At 39.9% G+C, this 27,396-nt stretch overlaps 1 protein-coding gene across 3 annotated transcripts; it reads right to left on the bottom strand.

Moving 5' to 3' along the window:
* radil (Ras association and DIL domains) lies at positions 1–27,396 on the bottom strand. Of its 3 annotated transcripts, none has more exons than XM_053230186.1 (15): positions 27,092–27,396; positions 22,391–22,958; positions 15,659–15,918; positions 14,505–15,179; positions 13,031–13,068; positions 12,660–12,817; positions 12,054–12,169; positions 10,865–11,135; positions 7,068–7,240; positions 6,594–6,744; positions 6,013–6,194; positions 4,187–4,478; positions 3,850–3,992; positions 2,626–2,765; positions 1–1,909 (listed from the first exon to the last, which is right to left on the bottom strand). In XM_053230186.1, exons 2-15 carry the CDS (start codon positions 22,923–22,925, stop codon positions 1,810–1,812), a joined length of 3,234 nt encoding a protein of 1,077 aa, XP_053086161.1. In that variant the 5' UTR covers positions 22,926–22,958; positions 27,092–27,396; the 3' UTR covers positions 1–1,809. The 3 variants fall into 3 exon arrangements, with proteins under 3 accessions (XP_053086161.1, XP_053086162.1, XP_053086163.1); XM_053230187.1 differs by having other exon boundaries at positions 3,850–3,902; positions 4,178–4,478; positions 27,092–27,395; XM_053230188.1 differs by having other exon boundaries at positions 3,850–3,902; positions 27,092–27,395.

Genomic DNA, 27,396 nt, shown 5'->3' with positions numbered 1-27,396 from the left:
TCTAAATACAAGTTCAGTTGAGAACAAAAATGCCTTTATGCAATATATCAATACAGATAATATATAAACATGAAGTAATGTGGAAGAAATAAAAGTTATTTTTTTGCATAATTGTAAATCTTGTGCATTTTTTCCCCCATTTTTTCCCCCAGTACAAATAAAAACGTCATTAATGGCATTTTCATTCTTCGAATTTTTTTGGCGTATTTCCGTGAACACTCTTTTCGTGTCGAGATCATGTCAAGAGCGTGATGTGACTGAATTTAAAGCGCCGATCAGGAATCGACACAGCGGGCCACTTTTACTCCATCAGAAATGTACAAATGGTAATCGAGAGTAACATCCGGTGCTTGTAGATGGTAAAGTCAGCACTACTCCTGAGGCCACTGTTTAAACAATCCCTGAGACGGGCTTTAAACCGGGGAAAAAAAAAAAAAAATCATACTGCTACTAACATGTGAAATCAAATAATATAAGAGTATGAAACAGGAAAGAAGTGCATAGGATTTGAAGAGAAGAGAAGAGATGTAACAAAATAAAATAACAGATGAGAACAGAAGTGTGAACAGATGATAAAAAGTATAAAAACGAAAGCGATGTCAGAAGAGAAAGCAGATGAAACAAAACAAAATAAAACAGAAGAGAAACGAGAAGAGATTAAACAAAATCAAAAACAAAGAGAAGCGAGGAGCGAACAGACAAACTAAATAAAATAACTGAGGAGAAGAGAAAACATGAAACAAAATAAATAAACAGAAAAGAAGAGAGTATAGACAAAACAAAAAAGTGAACAGAAATGTGAACAGATGAAACAAAATAAAAACAGGAGAAGTGAGGAAGAAAGAGGACTTAAACAAAACACACAACAGCAAAGAAGAGAGAACAGAATAAACAAAATAAAGAAGAGAAAACAGACAACAAAAAAACAAAAGAAAATGGACAAAACAAAATGAAAAAAAAAACACAAGAGAAGATGAGAAAAAACAGATAAAACTAAATAAAAAAGAAAAGAGAAGATGAGACAATGAAGAGAAAATACGTAACAAAATAAAATGAAACGGAAAGGAAAACAGACTAAACAAAATAAAAAAAAACCAGAGAAGAAAATAGACAAAACATTGAACAAAATAAATAAAGAAGAGAAAACGGATGAAACAAAAGAACAGAAGCGAGGAGTAAACACAGGAAACAACATAAAGAATGAAGAGAAGAGAAAACAGACTAAACAAACTAAAAAACAGAAAAGAGAAGACCTAAAGAGAAGAGGGGTGAAGAGAGAACAGAGAAAAGAAAATAAAGAGAAGAGAAGAGAAGACATTTTCATCCAGTGCAACGGTTAATAATAAATACGCAAACCGAATAAAGCTGTTTGGTCTTTTCACCACTCGTCTAGCAGTTTACTGTTCAGTTCCGTTATATTTACGTTCATGTACAAGATCAGATTTTTTTTTTTTTGTATTTCTCCAACTTGATATGATAGAAATGTTTGTAAACAGGATATATTGTGTCTTTTGTTAAATTTTGTGAAATTTCTGTTAATGTTTTCATGATAATTGGCGTAACACTCCAGGGAGAAGAAGAGGAGGAGGAGAAGAGACGACGACGCTGTGATGCTCGTTGTGGGAAAATCCGCTCGCTGTGCTAAGGCTCTCTCCTGAGCGCAGTGCGAGATGAAGGAGAGGAGTCGCTGAGTGTTCTTATCGATGTGCTTATTCTCTTTATCCTCACCTCGGAGAGGACGTTTCGGTTCGACTCGTTGTCCCGAAACACACACTCAAACCTCAAACCTCGAACCTCGTTCTTTCTCGCTCAGCAGGAAGAGGCACTGATCTTCTCCGACACTTCAGGATCTGACTTAGCCACGAGAAAGCGAAGCCGTCCTCCGCCCAGTCTGATCAGATCCACGGCACTGAGGAGCAAAAGAGCAAGATGGAGAAACAAATACGTAAGGAATGAAACACTTTCGCAATGTTACCACCATGAAATTCCTCTTACACCACGGCAATTTTCCAAAGTTAGCTGTTTTTATTCATTAAAGAATGACACGTCATACTATTTATCCATTTATATTTACATTTAACATTCACAAAACAAGTTCTCATGAACGTTATAGCAGCTGTTCTCTCATCTGGCTCTAGTTAAAAAAAAAAGTTAAATAAAAAAAAAACATAGCTTGTCTATTTTTGTAACCATTTTTTTCAAGGTTGTGTGTTCTGCCATGCTTTTCAGCTCACCACGATTGTAAAGAGTGGTTATTTGTCATGTTACTGTCCTGAAAATGTTGGAAAAAGTTACAGCAAAGGGCTGACACTGGAGACTCCTTCCATAAATGCTAAATATTCAGAAAATCTCCTTTCAGAAAACTTCAAATTTTTTTTTACTACAAATTTTAGTTGTTGCTATAGAAACCTATCACATATTAGAGCGAGTGCATTTATATCTATAAACCTGTGATTTGCTTTACAGCCGTCAGAGCTGCTTTTGTAGAATATGAATCGATGATTTCTAGATTCTGACTGTATAGTGTGTGTTTGTAGCCTGGGTGTTTATTGTTGTTACACTGTGGATCATGACTTTATTAAAATGAGTGTGAATATGCGAGAGATATAGATATGCGTGTGAAACCTCTGGTAATCGGCTCCGATGAGGCTTTTTCCGTTTACAGCCAGGATCCGGTCTCCGATGTGCAGCCGGCCGTCCGAAGCGGCTGGTCCGTCAGGGATCAGTGTGCGGATGTAGATCCCCGGTGAATTCAGAGGAGTGTGCTGTACACAGAGGTTTTGGAGCAAAGGTGAAGTGTGTGAAGGTTTCAGGATCAACATTAGCATCACAAAGTTTGCTACTAACTAACAGAATGCAGAATGAGATTAAAAAAAAAAAACATGGATCTTCATATATTGCTCAGCTTTCTAGATGTTGTTCTCACAGCCCTATTGAGCTCCATAGAGTTATTATTGCACCTAGTGGTCAAAAATGGGAACTGCAATGAGGAGGAGCAGCGGAGAGGACAGGGTTGCCAGCGTGTTTTTTTTTTTTTTTTACACCAAATTGGGATAGAATAAAAATCCTCCACAGCCACCAAGATCTTGTTTTATAACAAAATTTATTGTAATAAATTTCTGCAAACAAAGGCAAAGTGTAAGTGCAGACAGTGTGTCTGTGATGAGCAGAACCATTTCTGTTGTAATATATACTGTAAAGATTAAACATTAGAAATGCGTGTGCACCACAGTGACCTTGCTTTCCCATGCGATTGTCCATTGAGATGTAGTTGGGCTGGAAATGCTGCTGAAATCTGGCAACCCTGGTGTCATAGTCTCTCATCTTCATTTTGTTTGAGGCTATTACGTTAATAATGTCATCCTGCTCCACTAAAACCTATGATCATGAGCTGCTTGTGTTTTATGCCTTTGTACTGTGTAAAGAACACAGCCATTGCTTTATATTGGACTTAAAGAAGATGAAAGAAGATGAAATGGGTTTTAGCAAATGTGATGAAACTATAGGATGATGTTCTAAGTTTAGGATATATTTTAAACCAAACCCTGACTGATACATTTGCAGAACTTTGTCCCTGACTTGTTGTGACAGATCCTTTGGTCATCATGATGCTGTTTGTTCAGGTATGTTCTTTAATAAATTTCCAGGAACAGCTGTACATATCTGTATATACTGAGATCATATGACATTTTAACTGAACACAGATCAAGTCCATTCAACTGGTTATGTGACTTCTGATGGCACCGGAACAAATTTAGGGGTTTCACAGTAATGGGAGTGAATACTTTTTTGTACTACTCTAATAATGGGTATTTAAGGATATATTAGAGCAGCAATTATGGCACTTACGAGTCCGTCGATGAGTCCCATTCCGAGGCCATAGGGTCCTTTGTCCAAGTCCACTACAAAGACGGAACACACAGGGTCAGAGTTATTGCCCAGGGTCTGGGCCAGAGGGATGGGGAAAGGAAATCCACACCCATTAAGAGGGCCTGGAGAAGGACACACACACACACACACACACACACACACACACATGCAGAATTTATAGTGTATACACACTCACACATGCACGAATATATACACAAACACAAAACATATTCTGAATGTGAAATGAGTGAAAGACACACACACACACACACACACACACACAAACTCATTAGAGTCTGTGGCTAACCTTCAGTACCATTACTGATGTATCCGTTGATCTTCTTGTGCTCAGGAGTGGAGCGTGTACACCCGTTGGCCGGGATGCGTTCCTGCTGGGAGTGTTTAGCGTATGCAGTGTGTGTGAAGTCCGGGTACAGAGGTGTATTCGGCGGAGTAAGCAGGCAGGACGGGTCCGGAGCGTGCCGGACGCTCGTCCCATTTCTGTAATGTGGTGTGTGTGTTCGTTCTCTTGGTCTTTCCTCAGCTCCTGCGCCCTCTCCTCGTCCTCCGAGGGAAGAAATGCGCACTTCTCCTTCTCCCTCTCCACGCTGGGGAAAAAAAAAAAAACCATATCACTCTATCATTTTACAAAAGCTGTTACGTAATTAACATCAGTCCATGTCCAGTCTGCAGTGCGGCGTCCATATTATACTACACATACTGTAGCGAGACGTGTATTTAACAATTATGGAAGGAGTCTCCAGTGTCAGCGCTTTGGAACAATCGGAGGTAAAAAAGTTGTAACTTTTCTGACATCTTCAGGCCTGAGCAGTTTACACACTGCTGTTTCTCTGTAACATGACAAGGTGCCATTTTTGAATAAATAACTATAAGAGACAGAAAAAAAAAACAAAGTTGAGATACAAACAACTGATCGAACAAATTGTGTTCATTTCTGCATAAAGTACAGCACAGTGTTCTTCTGAAAGAGATTAACACACCACACACACACACACACACACACACACACATGCTATCCATAATCCCGCTATCAGATAGGCACTGCATTACAGCGCTAATCCCTTAATCAGATTTATCAATCGCCTGTCTAGCAATGTGTGCCAAAAAAAAAACAAAAAAACCAGCTGACTGCAAATAAATAAAGTCTGGTTCGCCGTAGGCTGTTTAATTGCAATTTTAGTTTATTTTCTTTAAAAGACTGTTAACACTAAGAGACCAGCGCTGTCTGAAAGAGCACTTTCAGAGCCGCGGGTTGCGCATCACTATCCAATCCAACTCAGCTAGTTTAGATTCAGATCAGTGGAGTTAAACGTGGTGGAAGAACTTCCCAGACGCTGCCTTTAAGGAGTTTCCATGCCATGCTGCGTGCTCTCCACATGAGTGCATACATAGTGTAATATAATTCACAGATTTATTATTTTGGACATTTAATGCACCAATTTATTTACTATTGTCACTAACAGTGTAACGGAAAAAAAAGCACCGAATCTGGAAATGTGATTTGTAGCTTGTGTGTGTCTGTTAATTTAAAAAAAAAGTGAACAGTTTTCTGTTTTAAGTACGGAAATGATGACTAGTAAAAATTAGTATTCGTGCAAATCCTCTTTTGTTTTTTTTTGGTCCATCACAGTGGAAATATGAAGAACTGCAAAAACAACTGCGATACCGAGACGCATTATTACTTTCGTGATGATCTACAGAACTGCAGGATGAAACAGAAAGGTAGAAAATGAGCCTTAAACGCATACAAAGGCTGAAAGAGGAATTGATGCGACATGTGTAACTGGTTCACATCAAATCATTTCATGGTGAATTATATTTTAAAACAACACCAACAGCAACACCATGTAACTGCAGCAGAAATATTATGTATGGTAGGTTTTTAAACACACACAGTTAATTCAAAGTTGTCATAAAAACTTATGTCAGAAATGGATACTTTGAGGTTGTCTTATGGTGAGGTTAATGTTTTACACCTTCGAGGGAATGAAATGTGAACATTAATTTAGCGAAAAATGTCCAAAAATGCAGCCATTATGCAGCTTTTCCTCATCCAGAGAAAACGCCTTCAAACTTTTGACTCTCAAAAGACGTTTTCTTTGACACGCAAGGGAAACACACCTGAACTTCCTGTCTGTCTGTGCTGCCATGGGTCTTGGTCCGGAGGCCCCACAGAAAGTGGCGGATGTAAAGCAGCTGTCTGTAGATGCTGTCGTCTACACACTCGCTCTCCAGGTCCACCTTAAAACCAGCGCTGGGTAACACGATGGGAGGGTGGTTATCAAAGCTCTCCAACAGATCCACTGTAACACACACACACACACATATAATATAATAAATGACATCCTTAAACACTAGATATTAACCATCAAAATTCATAAAACATACATTTGTCATATCCTAGCCACCTTAAATCCACCTTAAATCTTTTAAGGTGGTCAGAAGGAAGGGGACTGTCAGTAGGGGTCAGTCTTTTACTACTGTAGCACTCTTGATTTTGCTAGCTTGCTAACACGGCTGCCGTTAAATCGCTAGAAAGTGATATTCTTAACGTGAAATTAATTATGTTAAACCTTTACGGATTAAAAAAACACTTGTGGGGATGCCATTATTGGAAAATCAATCAATCAGTGATAGTGTGGTGTGATGTGGCCTATAAAAATTTCTTAAGAAAGCAAAGGACACAATGGACCATCCCTCACCTGTTCTGTAAACGTAGGCTTCATCTTCGCTGCTTGGTTGCCAGGTTGGAACAGAACCCACCTCGCCAGTCAGCTGGTATTGTGTAAGAATTCTGTGAAGCTGGACGGGTTTCAGAGACGGATGTTCTGCACGCAACACTTTCCAACTCATCTATACACACAAACACAATAAAAGAGCAGAAAATAGTTTCACTTAGAATGACTCATCCAAACAGAGACTTGATGCAAGGATGCATAGTCTGTAATCTGGATTTTAAATTTATTGCTTACATTTTTACACCAAAACCCATTCTCTAGACATTTTAGTGTTTTTCTTCTACACAATCTGACATGAGTGACAGAACTGTTGAAGCAGTGTCTTGAAATACGACACTTCACCGTCCAGTGCTCCTAAAAAGTTTTGTATTTGAAACTGAGTACAGAAAAGCCCTACACGTCCACATCTACGTCTTCACACACAGACTCTGGTGTAACCTGTGAGAGCTGTGGGGCGGGTGTGATCAGGATGGTAACCACGCTGCATAGTTTGGCGAAAAACTTCTGAGCGATCTGAGCGCGTCCTGCTCCTTTCGCCCAGTCTAGGAGCATCCGCAAACACGCTTGTATCTGCAATGCTTGGGAACGCTGGAACCAGCCCCTCACAGGACCTACACACACACACACACACACAGAGTAAAAGAAACAGTGGCACATTTCCCCTTTCATTTCCAGCTCTGAACAAAATAAATGGCTGTGCCTGACACCTCCTATTACAGCAACAAAATAAATCCTTATCCTGCTGTGTTATCTGTTTGAACATCTGTCTGTCTCTGTGTGTGTGTGTGTGTGTGTGTGTGTGTGTGTGAGTGTGTGTTTAAGCAAAGTATTTAATCGTCCTGTCTGTTATGACACAAAGAGGATTATGGGCGTCTGGAAAAATAACTGTGGCCTCACAGTGCCCTCTCACAGAACATATGCCACCCAGCTGTCCTTTTAAAAAAGGAAATAAGTGATGTAATTCCACATGACACACAATGTGGAGTAGGGCTACTTCAGTGGGAAGTTAATTCACACACAGTTACACATTCGACAAATTTCATTTTCATTTTTATGAACGTATGGGAGGATCTGAGCAAGCTTCTACACAACTTCTCGGCCATTTTGAAACTTAATTAATAATTTTTGCTCACTCTCTGCAGGGTTCTAATAATTCTGTATCTGACTAGCTGTAGCTGGCAGATACTGGTAGTTGCGATAGGGGAGAACTTCCTAGTGGGTGTAAATTAGCAACAAATTCATTGGGAGAAATTCATTGAGGTCTAAATAAAAGAAGATTCTAGACCAAGGGTGTCAAACATGCAGCCTGTGGACCAAATAACTTCAGAAACCATGTCTAAATTAAAATCATCTTGTGGACTGTAATGTAATTGAAAGAATTAAAAAATAGCCTTTTGTTTTTTTCACTACAGGGCAAAGTAGTGTAATAAACTCAAGGTCATAAACTCAGATTCTGACAAAATGCAAGGAACTCTCACTGTAGAACCAAAAGTCCAGCTCCTCCAACCTGGTCAGAGTAGAACCCGAAGTCCAGGGGGTGGAATCAAACCTGGTCCAGCTCCTCCAATCTGGTCAGAGTAGAACCCGAAGTCCAGGGGGTGGAATCAAACCTGGTCCAGCTTCTCCAATCTGGTCAGAGTCGAACCCGAAGTCCAGGGGGTGGAATCAAACCTGGTTCAGCTCCTCCAATCTGGTCAGAGTTGAACCCGAAGTCCAGGGGGTGGAATCAAACCTGGTTCAGCTCCTCCAATCTGGTCAGAGTTGAACCCGAAGTCCAGGGGGTGGAATCAAACCTGGTTCAGCTCCTCCAATCTGGTCAGAGTCGTACCCGAAGTCCAGGGGGTGGAATCAAACCTGGTTCAGCTCCTCCAATCTGGTCAGAGTTGAACCAGAAGTCCAGGGGGTGGAATCAAACCTGGTTCAGCTCCTCCAATCTTGTCAGAGTCAAACCAGAAGTCCAGGGGTGGAGCCGGACCTGATCCAACTCTTCCAATCTGGTCAGAGTCAAACTCAAAATCCAGAACATGGATCCGGACCTGATCCAACTCCTCCAACCTGGCTGGAGTCAAACCCAAAATCCAGAGCGTGCAGTCAGATCCAATCCAGCTCCTTTTACTTGGTTGGAGTTGGTGGAGAAAATTGTGTGGATATGTGTGTTTGTTGTTCCTTGTTGTACAGCATCTCATGGGTTAGGATTTTGGAGTAGAAGTTAGAGTTAGGGTTAGGCTTAGAAAGAGATCGATCACCCCCGGACCTTTCGGCTCTGCAGTGAGGACTACCTCACGAAATGTGCTAATGACGTAATTCTAAAAAAAATTTGATTCTGTAACCACGTCCCTTCCAAAAAAAAAAAAAATAAAAATCAGATAACTTCTGATATATGAACACAAGAGTAGTTGTTAATGTGTTATTGGTCACTAAGCTGATTTTTTTTAACACTGGATGAAGTGTTATGTGGCTCTTTACCTAAAGTGAGATTGATACCCCTGTTCTAGACATAGACCTTTCAGTACTTCAATGAGAGGATCAAGTCTGCAAAATTCTCTTTCTCTCTGGCACTGTGGGGTTTCCTCTATTTATTCTTCGCAGGGAACAGTCAGTCTGAACATAATTACCTGTCAGTGGGACTCAGACACTATCGCTGAGAGACTTGGTCCACTTTAGGATTCTTCTAGTTGCAGTTGTGGCCTTTACTACAGAAATAGCAGATGCTCGATCTCGCTAATTGGAGGTCTGGCTGTGATTGCTTGAATCCTGCTTAAAATATTGTCTTCCATACCACTTCAATAACAGTAGCTTTAATTTAAGGCTTTCAGTTAGCTGCTATGGAGGTTTTAGTGTTCCTTTTCCATCATGCATACTGTTCATTCAACTATGATCCAATGGAAGGACTGGACAGACTAAAATTTATGGATCAGCGAATTACTGTGCTGGATATCTGCCAAAGCTTTAACCATAAGTTCTTCGGATGTATTGCATGCTTACGTTTTGTCCATCTCAACCAGCCCGCTAATGCAGCTCTTCTCCACCTCTGGTCATACTTGCTCCCATACCACATTATGTATCCCTTAGTTATCATTAAATAACTAATAAATGGTATAACTCTCCAGTTTTGGTAAGTCTGTGCCCACTGTAGACTCAGACTCCAGCTCTTGGATGACAGGAGTGGAACCCGATGTTGTCTTCTACTGGTGTAGCCCATCCACCTCAAGATTTGTGCATTCTGAAATGCTTTTCTGCTCATCACGGTTGTAAAGAGTAGCTATTTTAGTCAGCTCGAACCAGTCTGGCTATTCTCCTTTGATGTAACTCATCAACAAGGTGTTTCCACCCAGGAGAATTGCCGCACCATTTTTCGCACCATTCTGTCTACACTCTAGAGACTGTTGTGTGTGAAAATCCCAGGAGATCAGCAGTTCCTGAAATTGCAAAGCTGCCACATTTATCATGTCTATCAGCTCTGCTACAGTATTCAATTCAGTCCAAAGAAATATTTTGCTGAATCCACATCTGTACCATGGATCACCGGGTGGCAACCCCTGATCTATATACGACCTTGAACGAGTGAGTACGCAAGTGATTTCAGACACAGCCTATTTGTTTCTACTGGCTTCATTTCCACTCCATGACTGTGTGTGTGTGGAAAAAATGAGTTCACTGGCAACTCCACTCTGCTGCAAGCTGTGGAGCACGACACTAGAGGTCATGCTAAACCCCAGCCGCGGCTCATCAGTCTCCATTCTCTCCTGTATGTCCACTTTCCCATTCTAATCCTGTCCGTCCCTTTCACCTTCATGCTACCTGCCCTACTGCTCTCGTTCCCTCTCTTTCTCTATTATCACTGGAGCAGCTGTTGTCTACATGCTTAATGAAGACATATGACAGTGCGGATATGGCATAGCACGTACGAGTGTGTGTTTGTAGGTAGCATTTGTGAGAGAGCCTGTATGGGGGCAGACTTTACTGTAAAACAAACAAAACAAAATGAAAAACGAAAACATGCAGAAAAAAGTATAATCACTGATACAGCGATGTTTTATGAAAGGACACATTTATGTAACATTTATGGAAGGAGTCTCCAGTATCAGTGCTGGTGGTGTCGGAATAATAAGCTGCAATTTTTTTTTGGCATATTATTGTCTTATTAGGCAATTTAACAGACAGACATACAGAATGTAATATATCTGGCTAGCTATCCATCCATCCATCCATTCATCCATCCATCCATCCTACACCTTTATCGATGAGTAGATTGAAGAGCGAGGCATTGGTGAAGAAGAACAGGTAGGCAAACATCTGGCTCTGGATCTCGGCGTGGACCTGATACTGCTGCATGAGGTCAGCTGTGGTCTGAAAAACACACAGAGCCCGACGCACGGCCTCGGGCATGACACACACACTGCACACACACGCCCGCGCGCCCGTCGCCCGCCGGCATGCCTCCGATGACGACTCGCCTCCAAACGGGCTGCAGTCCAACAAGGCTGGCAACACCACGTACAAGGACTGGAGGAAATTCGCACAAAAACACAACACACACACACACACACACTGACTGACAATTCCAAACAGCTTTGAGGACACAATACGCATAGACACAATACGTAGACAATGGAGGAGAAGAAATAAAGGATGAATTACATTTAATTCTGATTACTTGCTATAAAACAAGATCTTGGTGGGTGCAGAGTATTTTTAAACAAGCCCAATTTGGTGTAAAAACTATGACCCTGGCAACCCTGTCATTAACTGTCCTGTAAGCTGCTTCTCCCCCGAGTGTGGGGCAGCATGATTCCTGCCCCAAGGGGCTTCAATTAGTGTTTGTTGCTGTTCCCATTTTGACCACTAGGTGCAATAATAACTCAGTAGAGCTAAATGGGGCAGTGTGTACACCACACCACACCACAACTGCGCAACATCTGGAAAGGCAAGCAAATCAATAGAACGGCTTATATCATGTCAAACAGTGACATTTTTAAAAATTGTTAGTCATTCAAAAGAGGTAATTAGTATTTCAACGAAATTTAGAATGAAGTACAGAGGATAATATTTGTTAAATGGCTGATACATATGATGAGGTAGGGCAGTGACCTTGTAAACATTTTGTTCTTCTATGATGATACAAAAAATAACAAAAAAAATCTTCCAGAATAGCCAACTCCTGCAGGAAAGATGCTAATCTGGCAACATTGGCTATATGCCTGGTGCTAATTTGCATGCTAAAAACTGGCTGTTGCTAATTGCGTAAAGTTTAATACATCCCTGACTACACAGTACGTATTTTTTTTGTTTTTGGTGGATCGTTTTTCAACCCGGAAGTGACACCAAGGTCACACGTACGATCAGTATTTACTACGCGAACCATTCACACACACACACACACACACACACACAGAATCAGCAGCATCTCCAGCGCTCTTTTACCTTCGTAATGTAGTAGACACATTGCTGAAATGTGTACATGATAACTTCCTCCAGAATCGTCATCACCTCTTCACTGGCTGATATTGTCGCCGAGAGGAGCGACTCTTTAGATCCAGCTGAAAGGGAAACAGACAATAAATGGACCGAGTGACCAACGCATATTAAATATCTTACATATTAAAGCTGTAATGTGTAAGTTAAAACATAATTATTCTGTCAGAGGAGGGAAAGTTCTTTATAACATGCTGAGTCTGAAATTTGTGTCCACTCAGATACATCAAACTTCATCACAGTCTAGCTTTAGGCTCGAAATAAGTCCAGCTACACAGAGACAGACAAGAGCCAGCAGCCAATCAGGAGAGAGAGAGAGTATTCAAGTGTCCGCTGTTATACTATAAGAGAAAAACAGATCCAGGACTGATGGAGTTTGACCTTTTATTCCCTGCGGTACAGCTTTTATTGATTCTTTAATTTGTTAGAAAGCTACTGAATGACAGATGAAAGTCATCCTTGTTGTGGGATTTATATTGTTGTGTATCATATGTCACGTGTATGGGTGTCTGTGTGTGCGTGTGTGTGTGTGTGTGTGTGTGTGTGTGTGTGTACCTTTGCTGTCCATCATTTCAATATTCTGCATGTACGTAGGCGATTTCTGTTGAATGAAGTAGAGGATCTCGATGGCGTTCGCCATCCAAAAGAAAATGACCTGAAGATCCGGCACAAGGTCAGAGATGCTAAGCAGTGACAGGGAGGCTGGATCCTGACTGTATCACACACACACACACACACACACACTCAATTACTATAAACATGATTACTGCAGGGACAAAAAAATAGCAAATAATACAATTAAGCTGTGGCTGAATGGAGGTTTAAATAGAAATACAAGACCATGAAAAGACACATAAATACACACACACACACACACACACACACACACTCACACACACTGCTACAAGGTGGAATATGATACCCACTGCTGAGCTTGCTTCTGTGCCAATTCCTTTGTCTTCTCCTGTAACACACACACACACACACACACACACACAAAAACAATTAGTGTCATTAAAATTTGAATAGCTCTGAATAGCTTCACACGGGAGGAATAATACCTCAGCCTCAGCACAATCTCTCTCTCTCTTCCTCTCTTTCTCTCGCTGTTTTATTTGCTCATCCCTTCTCTTAATATTCAGCCCGAACATAACTGACCTTCTGTAATTGGATTTTAATAATTAATCAGTTAAGGGAGTGGGCTTGGACCGGTCATTAAATGCTTTGGCATGCTTTCACAGGCGTTCAGTCGATTCCCAAATTACGTGACACCCTTCCTCCTGCGCTCTTCATGCTGACCCGCGTGAAGGTAAATGTTAAGCCGATGGGGAACGAAGACGAGACGCTGAACGAGGCACTTTTCTGACCTTCATGGAGGAGAATCCGTCCCCTCTGAACCACTGCTCATTTTCCTTTTGTCTTGTAATTAATTTAGTTAAATGGCAAGGCGCAATGGCACAAACTGCCATGTTTTATATTTGTTAAAAATGTTCAGTCAAAATGGTGCATTTTAAACTACCGTAAGAGTGATTTTTTTTTTTTTGCTAAAAATGTTTGATTTTGGTCAAAATGGTCAAAAGTGTTTTATACTACAGCAGGATTGTAGTTTTGTTAAAAATGTTTAATTTGGTTCAAAATGGTGTATTTTGAACTTTCATAGACTTGTATTTTTGTGAAAAAATGTTTGATTCAGGTCAAAATGATGGATTTTATAGTACCATGAGATTATATTTTGGTCAAAAATGTTCTATTTGGGTCAAATGCTGTGTTTTAAATAATTATATAGAACTGAACTGTATATTTGTTATAAATGTTAAATTTTGGGACAAAATGGCACATTTTACACTACAGTGGGATTGTATCTTTGTTAAAAGGGTTCGATTTGGGCCAGAATGGCGTGTCTTAAACTACCGTACGATTGCATGTTTGTAAGATAAATAACTCAGGTGAAAATGGTGCATTTTAAATGACCATGAGATTGTATTTGTGTGAAAATGTTTGATTTTGGCCATATGGATACATTTTTGTGAAAAATATCCAGTTTGGGTCAAAATGGAGCTTTGTAACCAACCATGGCATAATGTTAAGTTTAAAATGTTCGAATGAGGTGAAAACGGCACATTTTAAACCACTGAGAAATGTAGAACAATGCTAAAAATACTTTGCCAACATAAAAATGTACGTGCCTGGATCAGTTTCACATTTTTTTTTGTTTAGTGAAAATCATATTTATGTACAACAAAATTTCTATTTTGCTTATCTACTTATTTAAAGTCAAAAAGCATAATTTTCTATGAAATCAATAAGTATGATCCAAACCAATGGAAAATTCACTGATAAGTAGTCAGTGGAGCTAAGAAAAAACTGTCAACTTTGCCAAAGAGAAAATGAAGGACCAACCCATGCAATGTTCTGGATCTTCTTGGCGATTTTGAGGAGCAGTTTCCCGAAGCTGCCGGGTGGGAATGAAAGAGCTGAGTGTTGGATGCACAGGCAGAGCAGATACGCGGGAGTGAGCTTGTGATCGTCGCCACTCGGCTCGATCAGCGTGAGCACGCGGTTCACCAGTGCGTCCTCTTGGGCTCGCTCAAACTCCAGCGCCAGCTTCCTCTTCTTTGGACCCTTTGCATTCTTTGAGCTTTGGCGAAATCCCACCTGCTCCCGTGGGGCGGCACCGCACGTCGGACACGCCTCCCCGTTTTTGGCGCCGAGGGCGCGGAGGCGGGTCAGGGTGTGGCCTGGTAGCGGCCTGGCGCTCAGTGGGTCTCTGTATAGGAAGATGTAATGGGCGCCGAATGACAGCAGGTCGCCATGACGCAGAGGAGTGGGACGCTCGATACGAGTGAAGTTGATCAGCACAGTGCCGTGGCCGACCGGTTCCAGTAAAAGCCGATGGTCTGAGGAAGAGGAGGAAGAAGAAGAGGACGAGGAGGATGAGGAAGACGAGCGTCGGCGGCGTATGCGGCAGTGGAGTGGGAGAATATCCGGAGACGACAGACAGATGTTTGGCCGCGTGCTTGCCGTCTCCTGACCCACCGTGTGCTGTTCTTTGTTCAGCAGGTAAACCAGGCAGTCCTGTTGTCACAATAAAAAAATGGATAAATAATACAACACCAAATGTAAGATTTTTCAAACAAATTACACCACCTTTCTGAACTGTTTGGTTTGCATCTCGATCCTAACCTAAACCTGAATTTATTTTGCATATCGTGGAGTGACAGTTAATTGTGCACACGCCAATAACGGCTATTTTATCATGCTTTTAATTAACAAATTAATGTCATGTTTTTGTTAATTCGATGCTGTCTTCTGTAAACAAAACATGCCAATGGTTTGAAGGATAAGCTGACCAAGCACTCATCTGCAACGCTTAAAGCTCACTTCATGTTTAAAAACAAGTTTGAGGTCTGAATCCTGTCTAACGGAGACTTCATGAGTCTTCGGCAAACTCCACCCCTGTTCAAGTATCGTCTGTAGTTACATCTGAGGTCTGAATACTGATGTGCGCAATTTTTATATAAACTCCTATGTTTGGTTGAGAGTTTATCACTCACTTGTCGGTTATATCCTTGTAGGAGCAGCAAATGAGGTGATTGGTAGAGGGAATGCTTGACTCCACCCCCCTCTTTGTGTCCATCTGAGCGAGCTCGGCCTGACCCGGGCAGTGTAGAGTAGCGCTTCGGTTCCTCCCCCGTCACGCCCACCAGGTTGAGACTGGTCTCGCTGAGGCTGCGGCAGAAGGACGAGCCGTGCTGCAGGGTCATCGTTCCTTTAGCACGGTTCCGCTGAAGTTTCCGTGCCTGTGCATTTATATCTAACAGAGAGAATCAGTTATCAAACTATCACCTTCTTTTATCATTAACAACCAACTTGCTAATCATATGGAGAGTGCAATCCGGCCAGAATGAGGGTTAAGGGTTTAAGGCTTATAACATTAATGATGCAGACGAAATGCGCAAGTGCACAAACATACACTAAACATTCAACATAGCACTGATACAAGGCTGTGGTTTGCAGATGATGACAATTTAAGAAAAAAAGGAACTCAAACAAAAAGTGCTATGAGTGAACCTAGACCTGAACCGACCTGAACATATTTGAAAAAAATTGTTGAACCGTACAAAATGCTTCCAGCTTTCTGCAAAAGTTCTACCTCTTCATCTCCATCCCTATATTCCAAACGCTGAATGCAGGAAACATGCTGTCTCAGAAAAACTGTACTAGCATACTCCGCTGAATGTGTATCTTGACACATTATGGTTACAGCTCTATGAAATATTAATAAAGAGAAAGGTTTCAGATAAATATTTACACTTAAGAGTTTTACATTTCAGCTTGCCTTTGAGAAACCTATTACGACCCTGCCATGAGTGTTCCAGAGTAAGATGTTTACTGAACAATGAAGAGAAACATGTAGTGTAGTTCTGGGAGAAAAAAAAAAAAACAAGCATGAAGGATAATTAATCATTCCAATAAAATGCAGAGAGGTAATAATAAAATCAATCAAGTCTAAATACAGGTATAAATGAAGTGGCCCCTGATACAAGGGACATATGAAATGACGTAGCATGCAATACAACATCATGTTCAAAAAATACATAAGGTAGCATAATGAAAATACAGGAATTAAAGAATTGTAGCATGAAATAAATACTCAATAGCACAATCCTGGTGGCGGTTTGGTGATGTATGAGGTGTTTATGATTGATATAAAGTAACTGCCGGAGATGATGGTGCTATATCAGCTTTTAGAGGTGAGTAAGTGTTCTGTTGTTGGCGAAGGACACTGGGACAGCCAAGTAATTATTATTCTCAGACGTTACTTACCGTTGAGGTTATGGAAATGAGGTTTTGGAGTGTGTGAGTACGCTGTAGTTATTTATTACAGCAAATTATCACAATATTTCTATATTTATTTCTTTCCTGATATATCTATATAGGGATATAGTGTGTGTATGAAAACTCACAAAAACTTGAACAAGAAACGTTTATAATAAATACAGTGCCTTACAGAAGTATTCACCCCCTTTGAACTTTTCCCACATGTTGTAGTGTTACAACCTGGAACTAGAATGGACTAAATTGGGATTAACAGACATTTGTGGGTTGCGTAAGTATTCACACCCCTGGGTCAATAATTGGTAGAACCACCTTTGCGTCCCAGTTGTGCCATATTCCTTCCTTTTTCGCTCTGTGGGACGTTCAAAGTTTCTTTATAACCAAACCCCGATTGATGCGTTTCTAGAACTTTGTCCCATACTTGTTTTAATTGCTCATTTAGTTTTCATGATGATGTTTGTTCAGGTAACAATGTCATCCATGAGCATGTGTATTTTTCATTAAAATGTGTGACGCTTGTATTGCACACAGATGAACTCCATTTAATTAATTATGTGAAATCTGTTGGCAACGGGGGTGAATACTTATGCAATCATCAGCTCTTATGCTTTTATTTATAAATAATTTTGCAAACTATATTGACTTTTCCACTTACTTCAACATTATGGGATATTTTTTTATGCAGATTCATGATATATAATCCCAAATAGAGCAATAGTCAGAGAAGCAACCATGATGCCACCACCACCATGCTTCACTCTCAATTAAGTCCACTTCAGTTCCACTAAAATGTGGTGAATACTGATGCAAGGCACTGTATAGCGGTAATGTAAATAACAATGGTTACACAAAATAAAGGTATATTGGGTAATTATATTGGTGTGTAGGTATAAATGTGTACACAGCATACTAGAACTGTACTAATAGTTATATTAATCACCAAAACAACTGTGATCCATACAATTAAACACATGGTTGGACAGAGAAAACTAATTTTCCACTTGCCTGAAATGTAGCTGATTAGAAAAGGCATGTTTTGTGTTTAGCACTTAAACAATGAACATCATACATATTTTACAAAAAATAAATAAATACTTTAAATACAGAAATCTCCAGTGTGCACTGATCTTTTTTTTTCCATGGAATGCAGCGTTTAATGATCACAATGACATTAACTTAACTGCAATCAATATTTTATATGACCGTGGTGGGATGTGAAGGTGGAATATGCAGTGGAGTATCAGGCAGGGCTTGGTGGGGCTGGTGGTTGACGCCGTACCTGAGCACATTCCCCACCTTTAAGATTCGGAGTGCTGGGCAGTACCATACGCCAGCCCCAGGGGGAACTCCGCTGGCATTTACCATGTCCCCCCCTACTCAGGGTGGACGTTAACACGGGGGAGTGCGTGTGAGGCCCTGGGGGCAGGTGCACAACACAGCAGAGTAGAATACATCAATAAAACAGTAAAGAAAACACATTCACACACTCATGCACTTAATAAGGAGGAGGTTGGATGTTGATATTTATAACGTTTTAACCCAAATGTATGTATATAATCCATTTTTAAATGTGCACTGTCTCCATTATGAGGGAAAACACTCCTGCATGGCTGTTGCTAAGCCAGATCTCCAAAAGTTACACCACAAACACTAGAAGCTAAAATTAAACATTCAACCATACTAAGCACGTCTATCCTTCCTGACTGGTGGCTTATTGGCTTGACTATAGATTTATGTACCATACTGTGTTGTAACATCTCTCTCTTTTTTCCATTGCAGAATTCTCCGTGGAAAGCTATCCTTCATCTTACCACTGAGACACCGCGTGTAGACGCATGAAGCTACCACATAAGATCTCCAAGAGCACTCTTGACACGTCCACTATAGACTTTAGAGTCTATAGAAACAAGTCTCTAGTACACTGAAAATTCTTCCAAGCATGCTTCAAGGCAGTGACTTTTCTTGAACAAGGTCTAAACAAACTTCACCAGAAAATAAATAAATACTTTACAGAAATCTCTTGTTTTTGTTTTATCCCCATTTCCACCCTTGTTTTTGATTAGTTTCCATATTATGTTCACCTATACCTTGTTTCCTCTCACTTAGTTCCTCTTTCTAGTCTAAATTCTCATCGTTTGTGAACCTATCTGACCTCTTTTGTTATTTTTTTGTACTCTGTTTGTCCATTTCCTGATTATAGATTTTCCCTCTGTGTACTTGGCTGCCTTTGTTTTGTCTACACTATGGTTAATAATTACTGGATTGCCCTCGATAATAAAAAATGCTGAAATGCATGTGTCCTGTCAATGTGACACTCAGCAATTTCAAGAAGCCTCTCCTGGCACGTGAACCAAGGTCCTCAATTTGACACGACATCCTCTGGCAGTCCTACCTTCTGATACTTGGAAGTCTGTGACAAAGTTCATCATGGCCCGAACTCTAGCACTGTTGCTTGTCAAAGGACAGGAAGTCAACTGGCAGTGCAAGGCTCTACTGACAGCATGCTCACTGTAGACACTTTTCATAGCAAATGCGTTTAATTAGCCGCATTAACTGACTTGGCCTTGTTATTCAGCTAACAGGATGTTTAGTAACTTGTTTGGCATTACAGAAAACACCATTCCTGTAATCTAAGCACAATCTGTAAATTTGTTACATTGCTCACACAACTTCACATCGTGGAAATGTTAGCATTAATGTTGCAGCAACATTGTAGGAACATACTTTAAACGTTATTTCTTCAGAACACCCAAAAAAGCCATGGCAGAAATCATTCTGCTAGCTTAAAATTGTTAGCTGGGTGCATCATTCTGTCCATTGTGGAACGATCCACAGAAGATGGTGAATATTTTCAAATAATCTCTAATAAACCTACTAGGAACAAAAAAGACATTTTAATTGTTATATAAAAACATCAGGGCTAAATTAAGTACATGTAGTTTGTTTTAGACAATTTTACTTAAAATGGTTTTATTTAAATAAGTATAAGTAAGGAATAAAGCACTTGCAGTAAGTTAGTTCCTATTATCACTTATGTTATAAAAAGCACTGACACTGGAGACTCCTTCCATGAATGTTAAATACATCTCCTTACAGTAAACCACACCATATCAATGATTATTTTTCTTTGTTAAGTAAAAAAAAACATTCTTAATTCTATTATTATTAACCTTAGATTATGTATATCTTGGGCGTCATTTGAACACGAGCTATGTTAAAGCAACTTGCTATTATAGAAAACTGACCAACCAATCAGAATCGAGGATTCAACAGAGGTGTGGTATGAATACTAGTGGTTCATACATTATTGATGAGATGATGGTGTCAGTGTGTGTTGTTAAATAGTTCAGCACTTTTGCATCCTTGCCACCTGGCTTCTGTCACTCAATGCGTGTCTGGTGTGTGTGTGTGTGTGTGTGTGTGTGTGTGTGTGTCGGTGTGTATGCGCGGATTAGCAATAGTAAGCAGCAAGTGTATTCCTCCCACATCTCCATCTTCGCTCATTCATAACCTGTTCCAAATCCATGGTGCATTCTGTAAAATTCCTGTTGCAAAAACATTTTGAAGGAAACTACATTCTTTGTATCGTGAAAAAAACAAAAACAACGAAAGAATCCAGTGACAAGTCCGGCTTGTGCAGGTGAATAACGAGGAGTTTCCAACTCTCTGGTTTAACAGAGTCTAGCTACACAAATCTGGAAGCTTCCTTAAGCGTAATTCTAGTTTATCAGTTCAGCAGCCGAGCCACAGACTGTCCCCGTAAACACACGAGCACAAACACACAGACAGGCTTTGTGGGGAAAAGAGAAAAAGCAGAGGATAAATTATCCTGAGTAACACTGCGGATATTGATTTTGACCTCCACTTCATGTTTTGGCTCAATGGCCACCTTGTTAAATTCCTAATTTAGCACTATAGCAAACAAAGGAAGGGGAGAGGAAGCGAGAAAGACAGAGGCATACTACTATGTAGTGAAAGATAGAAAAAAAAAAAAAGCTTACGTTCTTCTTTCTATATGAAAATAAGGAATTATTCATTAATGCTTCCTTCCTGATGAATAGAACCATGCAAATCTGAATATTCAAATTCTTCATGGGGGAAAAAAAAAGTGCATTAAAACGCATTCATGGCATATTCTAAAAATAACTCTGTATTTGTATTATATGGTTATTATAACCATGAAGAATGAAACATTAATAATCTGGGTATATGGGTATTTGAATGGTGCAAACAGTGGCAGGAGTGCAGAGAAATGAAGACTGTGGGCTACGCTGCTTCTTTTCTTCCTGCCCGAGTGCAAATAAGTCTCTGGAGATTCTCCGTGTCTTTAGCGAATGCTGAGGCAAACAATACAGCTGAGGAGACAGAGAGAGAGAGACAGAGAGAGAGAGAGAGACGGGGGGGATAAAAGAATAGAGGAGAGGGCAAAAACTGTATAGATAGCTCATCAGGCCTCAGAAGTTCCATCATGTTTGACACCTTGAGCAAAAAATAAATGAATAAATAAAAGTAGTGAGTAGTATTATCACATTATAATAAACTTAAATTGGTGGTTAAATTACAAAATGCATAGTGAGCGTCCATTTTTTTCTGGGAAAGAGGTTTTGTAGTTTGATAGTGGAAACACATAAAGTTAAACGTTCTCGTAACATCTTACAAGAAAAGCTACGAATGTTTATACTTAGCACTAAGCTTGTGCGATATTTACTCCTCTCTCCACATATAACACTGACACGATATCCATCACCCTGCACAAAGGACAGGGTTAAAGGTCAGAGGTGCCGACATTGCTAAATCCTAGTAGGGAGAGAGAAAAAAAAAGAATTTTACCACAAAATTGCTAATGCATACCTTTTTTTCCAGATTTGCACCAAGCAACAGTAAGAAATCTGTAAGGAAAAAGTTTGTTGTGAGCCCTGCTGTGGGCCCCGCCCACTTGTTTTCTATTGGCTGGTAAATTCACGTCACCTAGATAAAGAAGCTACCAGAAGCAAATTGGCCTTTTCGCATTCTGCACCCTTTCCCCTTCAGTGAATTAACTTTTCTGCAGGGTGGATTTCATTCTATGAACAGAAATAAACATTATTATCCTAAGCAAGTTTGCATTTATGTGAGACAGTTTTTTGCTCGAGTCCGGATCGCGCTGCGTGATAAGGTAAACTACTCAGAACGTAGCAATTTTCTTTAATTGCAGGTCTATCGGTAGAGGATTGGATCAACGTAGAATTGGACACAGAGGATCATTACTGCACGGCCTACTATAGAATTCCTCTGAGATTTTTTTAGGATTGTCTTGTACAGTGTGATGTAATAATCTTAAACGAGTCGTGCAGTCTAAAACCAGCTTTAGAGAAATTGGTGAAATATTTGTTTGTTTATTATTTCAAAATGACCTGAAGACGCTAATGTTTCTAGTTGCTTTCATTTTGTCCATGCATATCAGTTACCTGCAGTTACCGTGTCTTTCTCTTTAGCTGCCAGCTCCTCCACTTCGGCCCTCCGCCTGAGCTCGAAGCGCCTTGCGAATCCTTCCTTTGGCTTCCACAGTTCCTGCAGAAGGAGAGGCTTCTCGTTGCTGCCCAGTGCCCGCAAGCACTCTGTCCTCCACCGTCGCTCAGCACCCTCGAACCGCCCGATCACATCACATAGCACATAGCTACTGGCTGAACCTTTGCTCAGTGAGTAGCGCTCCAGTGCCTCCTTTATGAGCTCCTGTGCGCTGGAACGTGGAGTAGCCAAAACGCTCTTGTAGTTAGCCCCAGCGCTGATTTCATCTCCAAAGATTTTGAGCACACCTGGAGCTGAGGTCTGCGTGGACAGCTCAGCTGGGTCATCCCGCACTTGCTCGGGAAGGTCAGTAACCGAGCGACGGTCCCGGTAGCTCAGAGTCCGGTAAAGGACCTGTGTGATGGTACGGCTTTGGCGCTTCAGACGGCTCTTTGAGGGCAGTGACATGCTGGCAGAAGAGGAGCCGTAGAACATGGTGCCAAAACTTTCTGGTTGGAGGGACTAGGACTGAGAGAACCACAGGGTACATAAAGGTTAATTAGGGAAGCAATATGCGAGTGGTTCCGAATCCCAGTCTTACAGATCTTGGCGCTTGCTCCAGGATAGTTAAGGTCTTACGGAATTTGGTTTCAGCCCTAACCTAACACACCTGAAGCAAGGTCTTAGGTAGACTAACAGCTGGATATTAGAGCCAGATGTGTTGGAAGCTAGGTTGTAGATCTCCATGAATGATGTCAGCCTCTCTGTCCCATTTTAAAACACCTCAATCAAATTGGAATTATCAAGCATTTCATATGCTTGGTCAGGAATGAGCAAGAAAGGGTGGGATCTGATGGATGATATTCAGCTTGGTAGCGTTAGGGAAAAGTGAAGGTCAGGGCTTTCCCGGGACTAGGATTGGGAACCAGTGTTCTAGATTCTAGGTCCGTGTACATTGCGTTAGTTTCTCGTTTCAGAAATTATATGCAGAGGAGATCTTTGAATCATTTTTTGGCTTTTTTTCCCCATAGTATTTACGAAGTAATTACTGGGTAGCTAGCAGCAGGAAGAGTGTAGATTAAAGCTATCCGTTAGTGCCTGATGTACGGCTAATCTGAATAACTATATGCTTTTCAAAAATAGCAAGAGTGTTGCAGAAAAGGAAGACAGCGCAGCGACAAGATTTTCCAAATGCTGCAATTTAAAAATATTTTAGCTTTGTGATGTTAGCTAGCATTTCAATTAACGTAAATGAGTCATTTTCAACAGTCAGAATTTGTTCACGCCGAAACATACTTCAGTGGGCATTTTTTTCTTTTTTGGATCCATGAATACAATGTACACAGACCTAGATAGAATTCTCTAGGCTAATCTGAATACACTAGTCCGAGAATAACGAGTTTAAATATTGTAAAAAAAATAAAAAAAATAAACACATTTATTAAGTTTCTAATTAACCCCCTAACCAACAGCAGTCAAATTTGAAAACACATTATACACACAATGACTAAGATTAATACTTCCCTTGAAGTGTAGTCATAATATCCAAAATTTACAGATAAAAGTTTATTTTTAATTGTTTATTGTTTATTACTCCGCCCACTCCACAATCACATCATATCATATATTCATGAAAAGCTTGTTTCCTGATAAGTTATTATTATGTATTATGATATACATATCAATTTTCTATAAAGCTATAAAAATAAGATGACTTGAATTCATGAAATTGTAAATGTGCTTTGATTTTTCTTTTTGACTGAAAAATGGTGTAAGTTATATATATATATATATATATATATATTTTTATAACTCTGCATGATATTTTCTTGATTAAACATTGATGAAGAAATGACTTTCCAACAAAACTTTCCTTAAAGTTTTTTTTTCTCTTAAGAGAATCTCACCCGCAAAAAAACTTCAATCCGAATAACATCAAAAGACTAGATTTCTGGGTTTTTTAAGTGTTAAGTATTCAAATTTATGCGCATTTAATTAGACAAAGCCACATTTTTAACATTTCCTTATTCACCTCTAGTGTCTTGCCGTGAATTAATCTCATGAGTGTCATTCGATGATATATAACTTGCATTAATGACTTTCATGTTTACCCACACACACACACACACACACACACACACACACACACAATGGCAGACAGGATGGGCCTGTCTGAAAGCAAACAGGGATGTTGCCAAGTATTTGATGGAAAACTAGCTTAATGGAAACTACGTATATGAGAATAACTGAGCTGGCCGGCTGTTATCTCTGGACGCAGGATTCGCTTCAGTCTCTTACAAACATTTCTTTTAGCTGCTCGTCTAAAATAAAGGGTCTGACATCAGAAAAACTACAGATGTACGATATGGACCAAAAGAGCACATTGCGATACACTGCTAGTAAACTCATGATTAAAGATTTGCCTAATTTGATCGAGTTATCATCATTATTATTATTATTATTATTATTATTATTATTTTAATCACACTTGTCAACACACCCACAGAAAATAAGATTAATTAATGAATTCAAAATGTTTACTCTGCATTAAGTGTGGCAATAAGACAGACTAGATAGATTATTATTATTTTTTTTTTTAACGGATCACGCTTATCACCAAACCCACAACCTGACAAATCGCCTGGAGCACCTACGACTGATGTAAGATAAATGAAGTTAACAAATCAAAACAGCTAAAAACGTCTGCTTGTGTGCTCATTTGCATTTTGCAATGGCCAAAACTGCAATAATGATAAGAGCTGATTAAAATAAAATAAAATAAAATAAAATAAAATAAAATAAAATAAAATAAAATAAAATAAAATAAAATGAGTTTATTCTTTCTTTTATCATGCTTATTAACAAACCCATTAACACATCAGCTGGACCATCTGAGATTGATCTGAAATTGAAATAAAAAATTAAATTAAAATAAAAACAAACATACAGATATTTAGATAGATAGATAGATAGATAGATAGATAGATAGATAGATAGATAGACAGACAGACAGACCTATCTATCTATCTATCTATCTATCTATCTGTCTGTTTATCTATATATAGTGGGAGAGACATACAGACAGATAGCTAGGTACATAGATATATAGATAGATAGACAAACAGCTACACATATAGATAGATAGACAGATAGATAGATAGATAGATAGATAGATAGAGGCAGACACAGACACACACACCTATCTATCTATCTATCTATCTATAGAGCAAGAGATATACAGACAGATAGCTATGTAGATAAATATATAGATAGATAAACAGCTACACAGATAGATAGATAGATAGATAGATAGATAGATAGATAGATAGAGGCAGACACAGACACACACACACACCTATCTATCTATCTATCTATAGAGCGAGAGATATACAGACAGATAGCTATGTAGATAAATATATAGATAGATAGATAAACAGCTACACAGATAGATGGATAGACAGACAGACAGACAGACAGACAGATAGATAGATAGATAGATAGATAGATAGAGGCAGACACAGACACACACACCTATCTATCTATCTATCTATCTATAGAGCGAGAGATATACAGACAGATAGCTAGGTAGATAGATATATAGATAGATAGACAAACAGCTACACAGACAGACAGACAGACAGATAGATAGATAGATAGAGAAACAGAAAATCTATGCAGTGACCATCTGCTCCTGATTTGGAAACAGGTTACCTCCAAAATCTGACTCTAGTGCACTAATTAGTAGGTTACAGTAACACGGCGCCTGTGTTGTACACACGGAGCCTACTAATGTTTTTACTGCGCTAGTATTTGGGACGCTGCCCTAAACTACTCTAGCGTACTGTATCTCTCACTCAGCCCTCACACACACACACACACACACACCGCATATTTACACACACACCTGCAGTTTGGTTCGGGTTTATCTGGGGATTTATTATATTATAAATGTGGAATATTTACAGTATAGACGTTAACTATTCAAAAATGTTCAGCACTTTTATCTTTTGTATCTGAATTTGGGGGTAAAAAGCTCTTTAGTCACAGTTTTGCCACATTTTTAATAGTTTTCGATGTAACTAATAATAATTTGACATAACTTTTGGTGTAATTAATAAGAACATTTCAAGGTCAACTGCTTCTCCTTAAATGTAGAGTCATTTCCTTATCGTTGCTGTTATACCGGCAGCAACAAAAAAACCGTTTTGACCGTTAATTTTTAAATTTTTAAACTGATAAACCCTGACACGTGCGCGCGAGGTTCACTTTTATACTGCGGTTCTGTCGCTACTGGCAACGCGGCGCGTGGGGCGAAAAAAAAAAAAACTGCCTCTTGAGCTCGTGAGCCTTAATCGGCTTCTGCGTCTTAACGGTCAGAATCCTTCACAAAGCCTCGTCTTCATTTTCTGAAATAATTCAAAATAAAATACAATAAATAACACTTGTCTAGTTTTGTTACCTAATTCAGCCTAATTGAGGGAATGCGACACCGTCTCGTCTACCTGTCCTGTGATGGGAAGGTAGCGCTAAAATCCCACAAATAGCCCACAAAAGTTGGTTAGTTTGTGCAGCCAGTTAGCTACCAAGCTAACCTAACTTCTTTATTTCTCTCAAATCAAACTCCCTCAGCGCTACACTGTAATGTTCCGCTTAATACTCACAGTGACTGCGGTAGCAGGGCTCATTCCGACGCGCTCAGCTGAGGCGATGCGGCTCTGTCCTCCAGCCTTACACCCTGCTTAAATGTGTGGATTTCAGAGCGCTGTGGGATTATTTCCCTCTTTCATAAGCACCGTCCTCGCCATTTTATCACCTTTATCGCCGTTTTAATTGCCGTTTCCATCGGGCACGCGCCGCCGTGTGACAACTGAGAGGGAGAGAGCCGAGTGTGTACGGAAAGAGCCGAAGAGAGACGAAGAGAGACACGGGGAAAGAGAGAGAGAGAGAGAGAGAGAGACTGGCTAAT

The sequence above is a fragment of the Pangasianodon hypophthalmus genome, chromosome 26 (assembly GCF_027358585.1).
Source record: "Pangasianodon hypophthalmus isolate fPanHyp1 chromosome 26, fPanHyp1.pri, whole genome shotgun sequence".
NCBI lineage: Eukaryota > Metazoa > Chordata > Actinopteri > Siluriformes > Pangasiidae > Pangasianodon > Pangasianodon hypophthalmus.
This window is presented reverse-complemented; position numbering and strand designations above follow the sequence as displayed.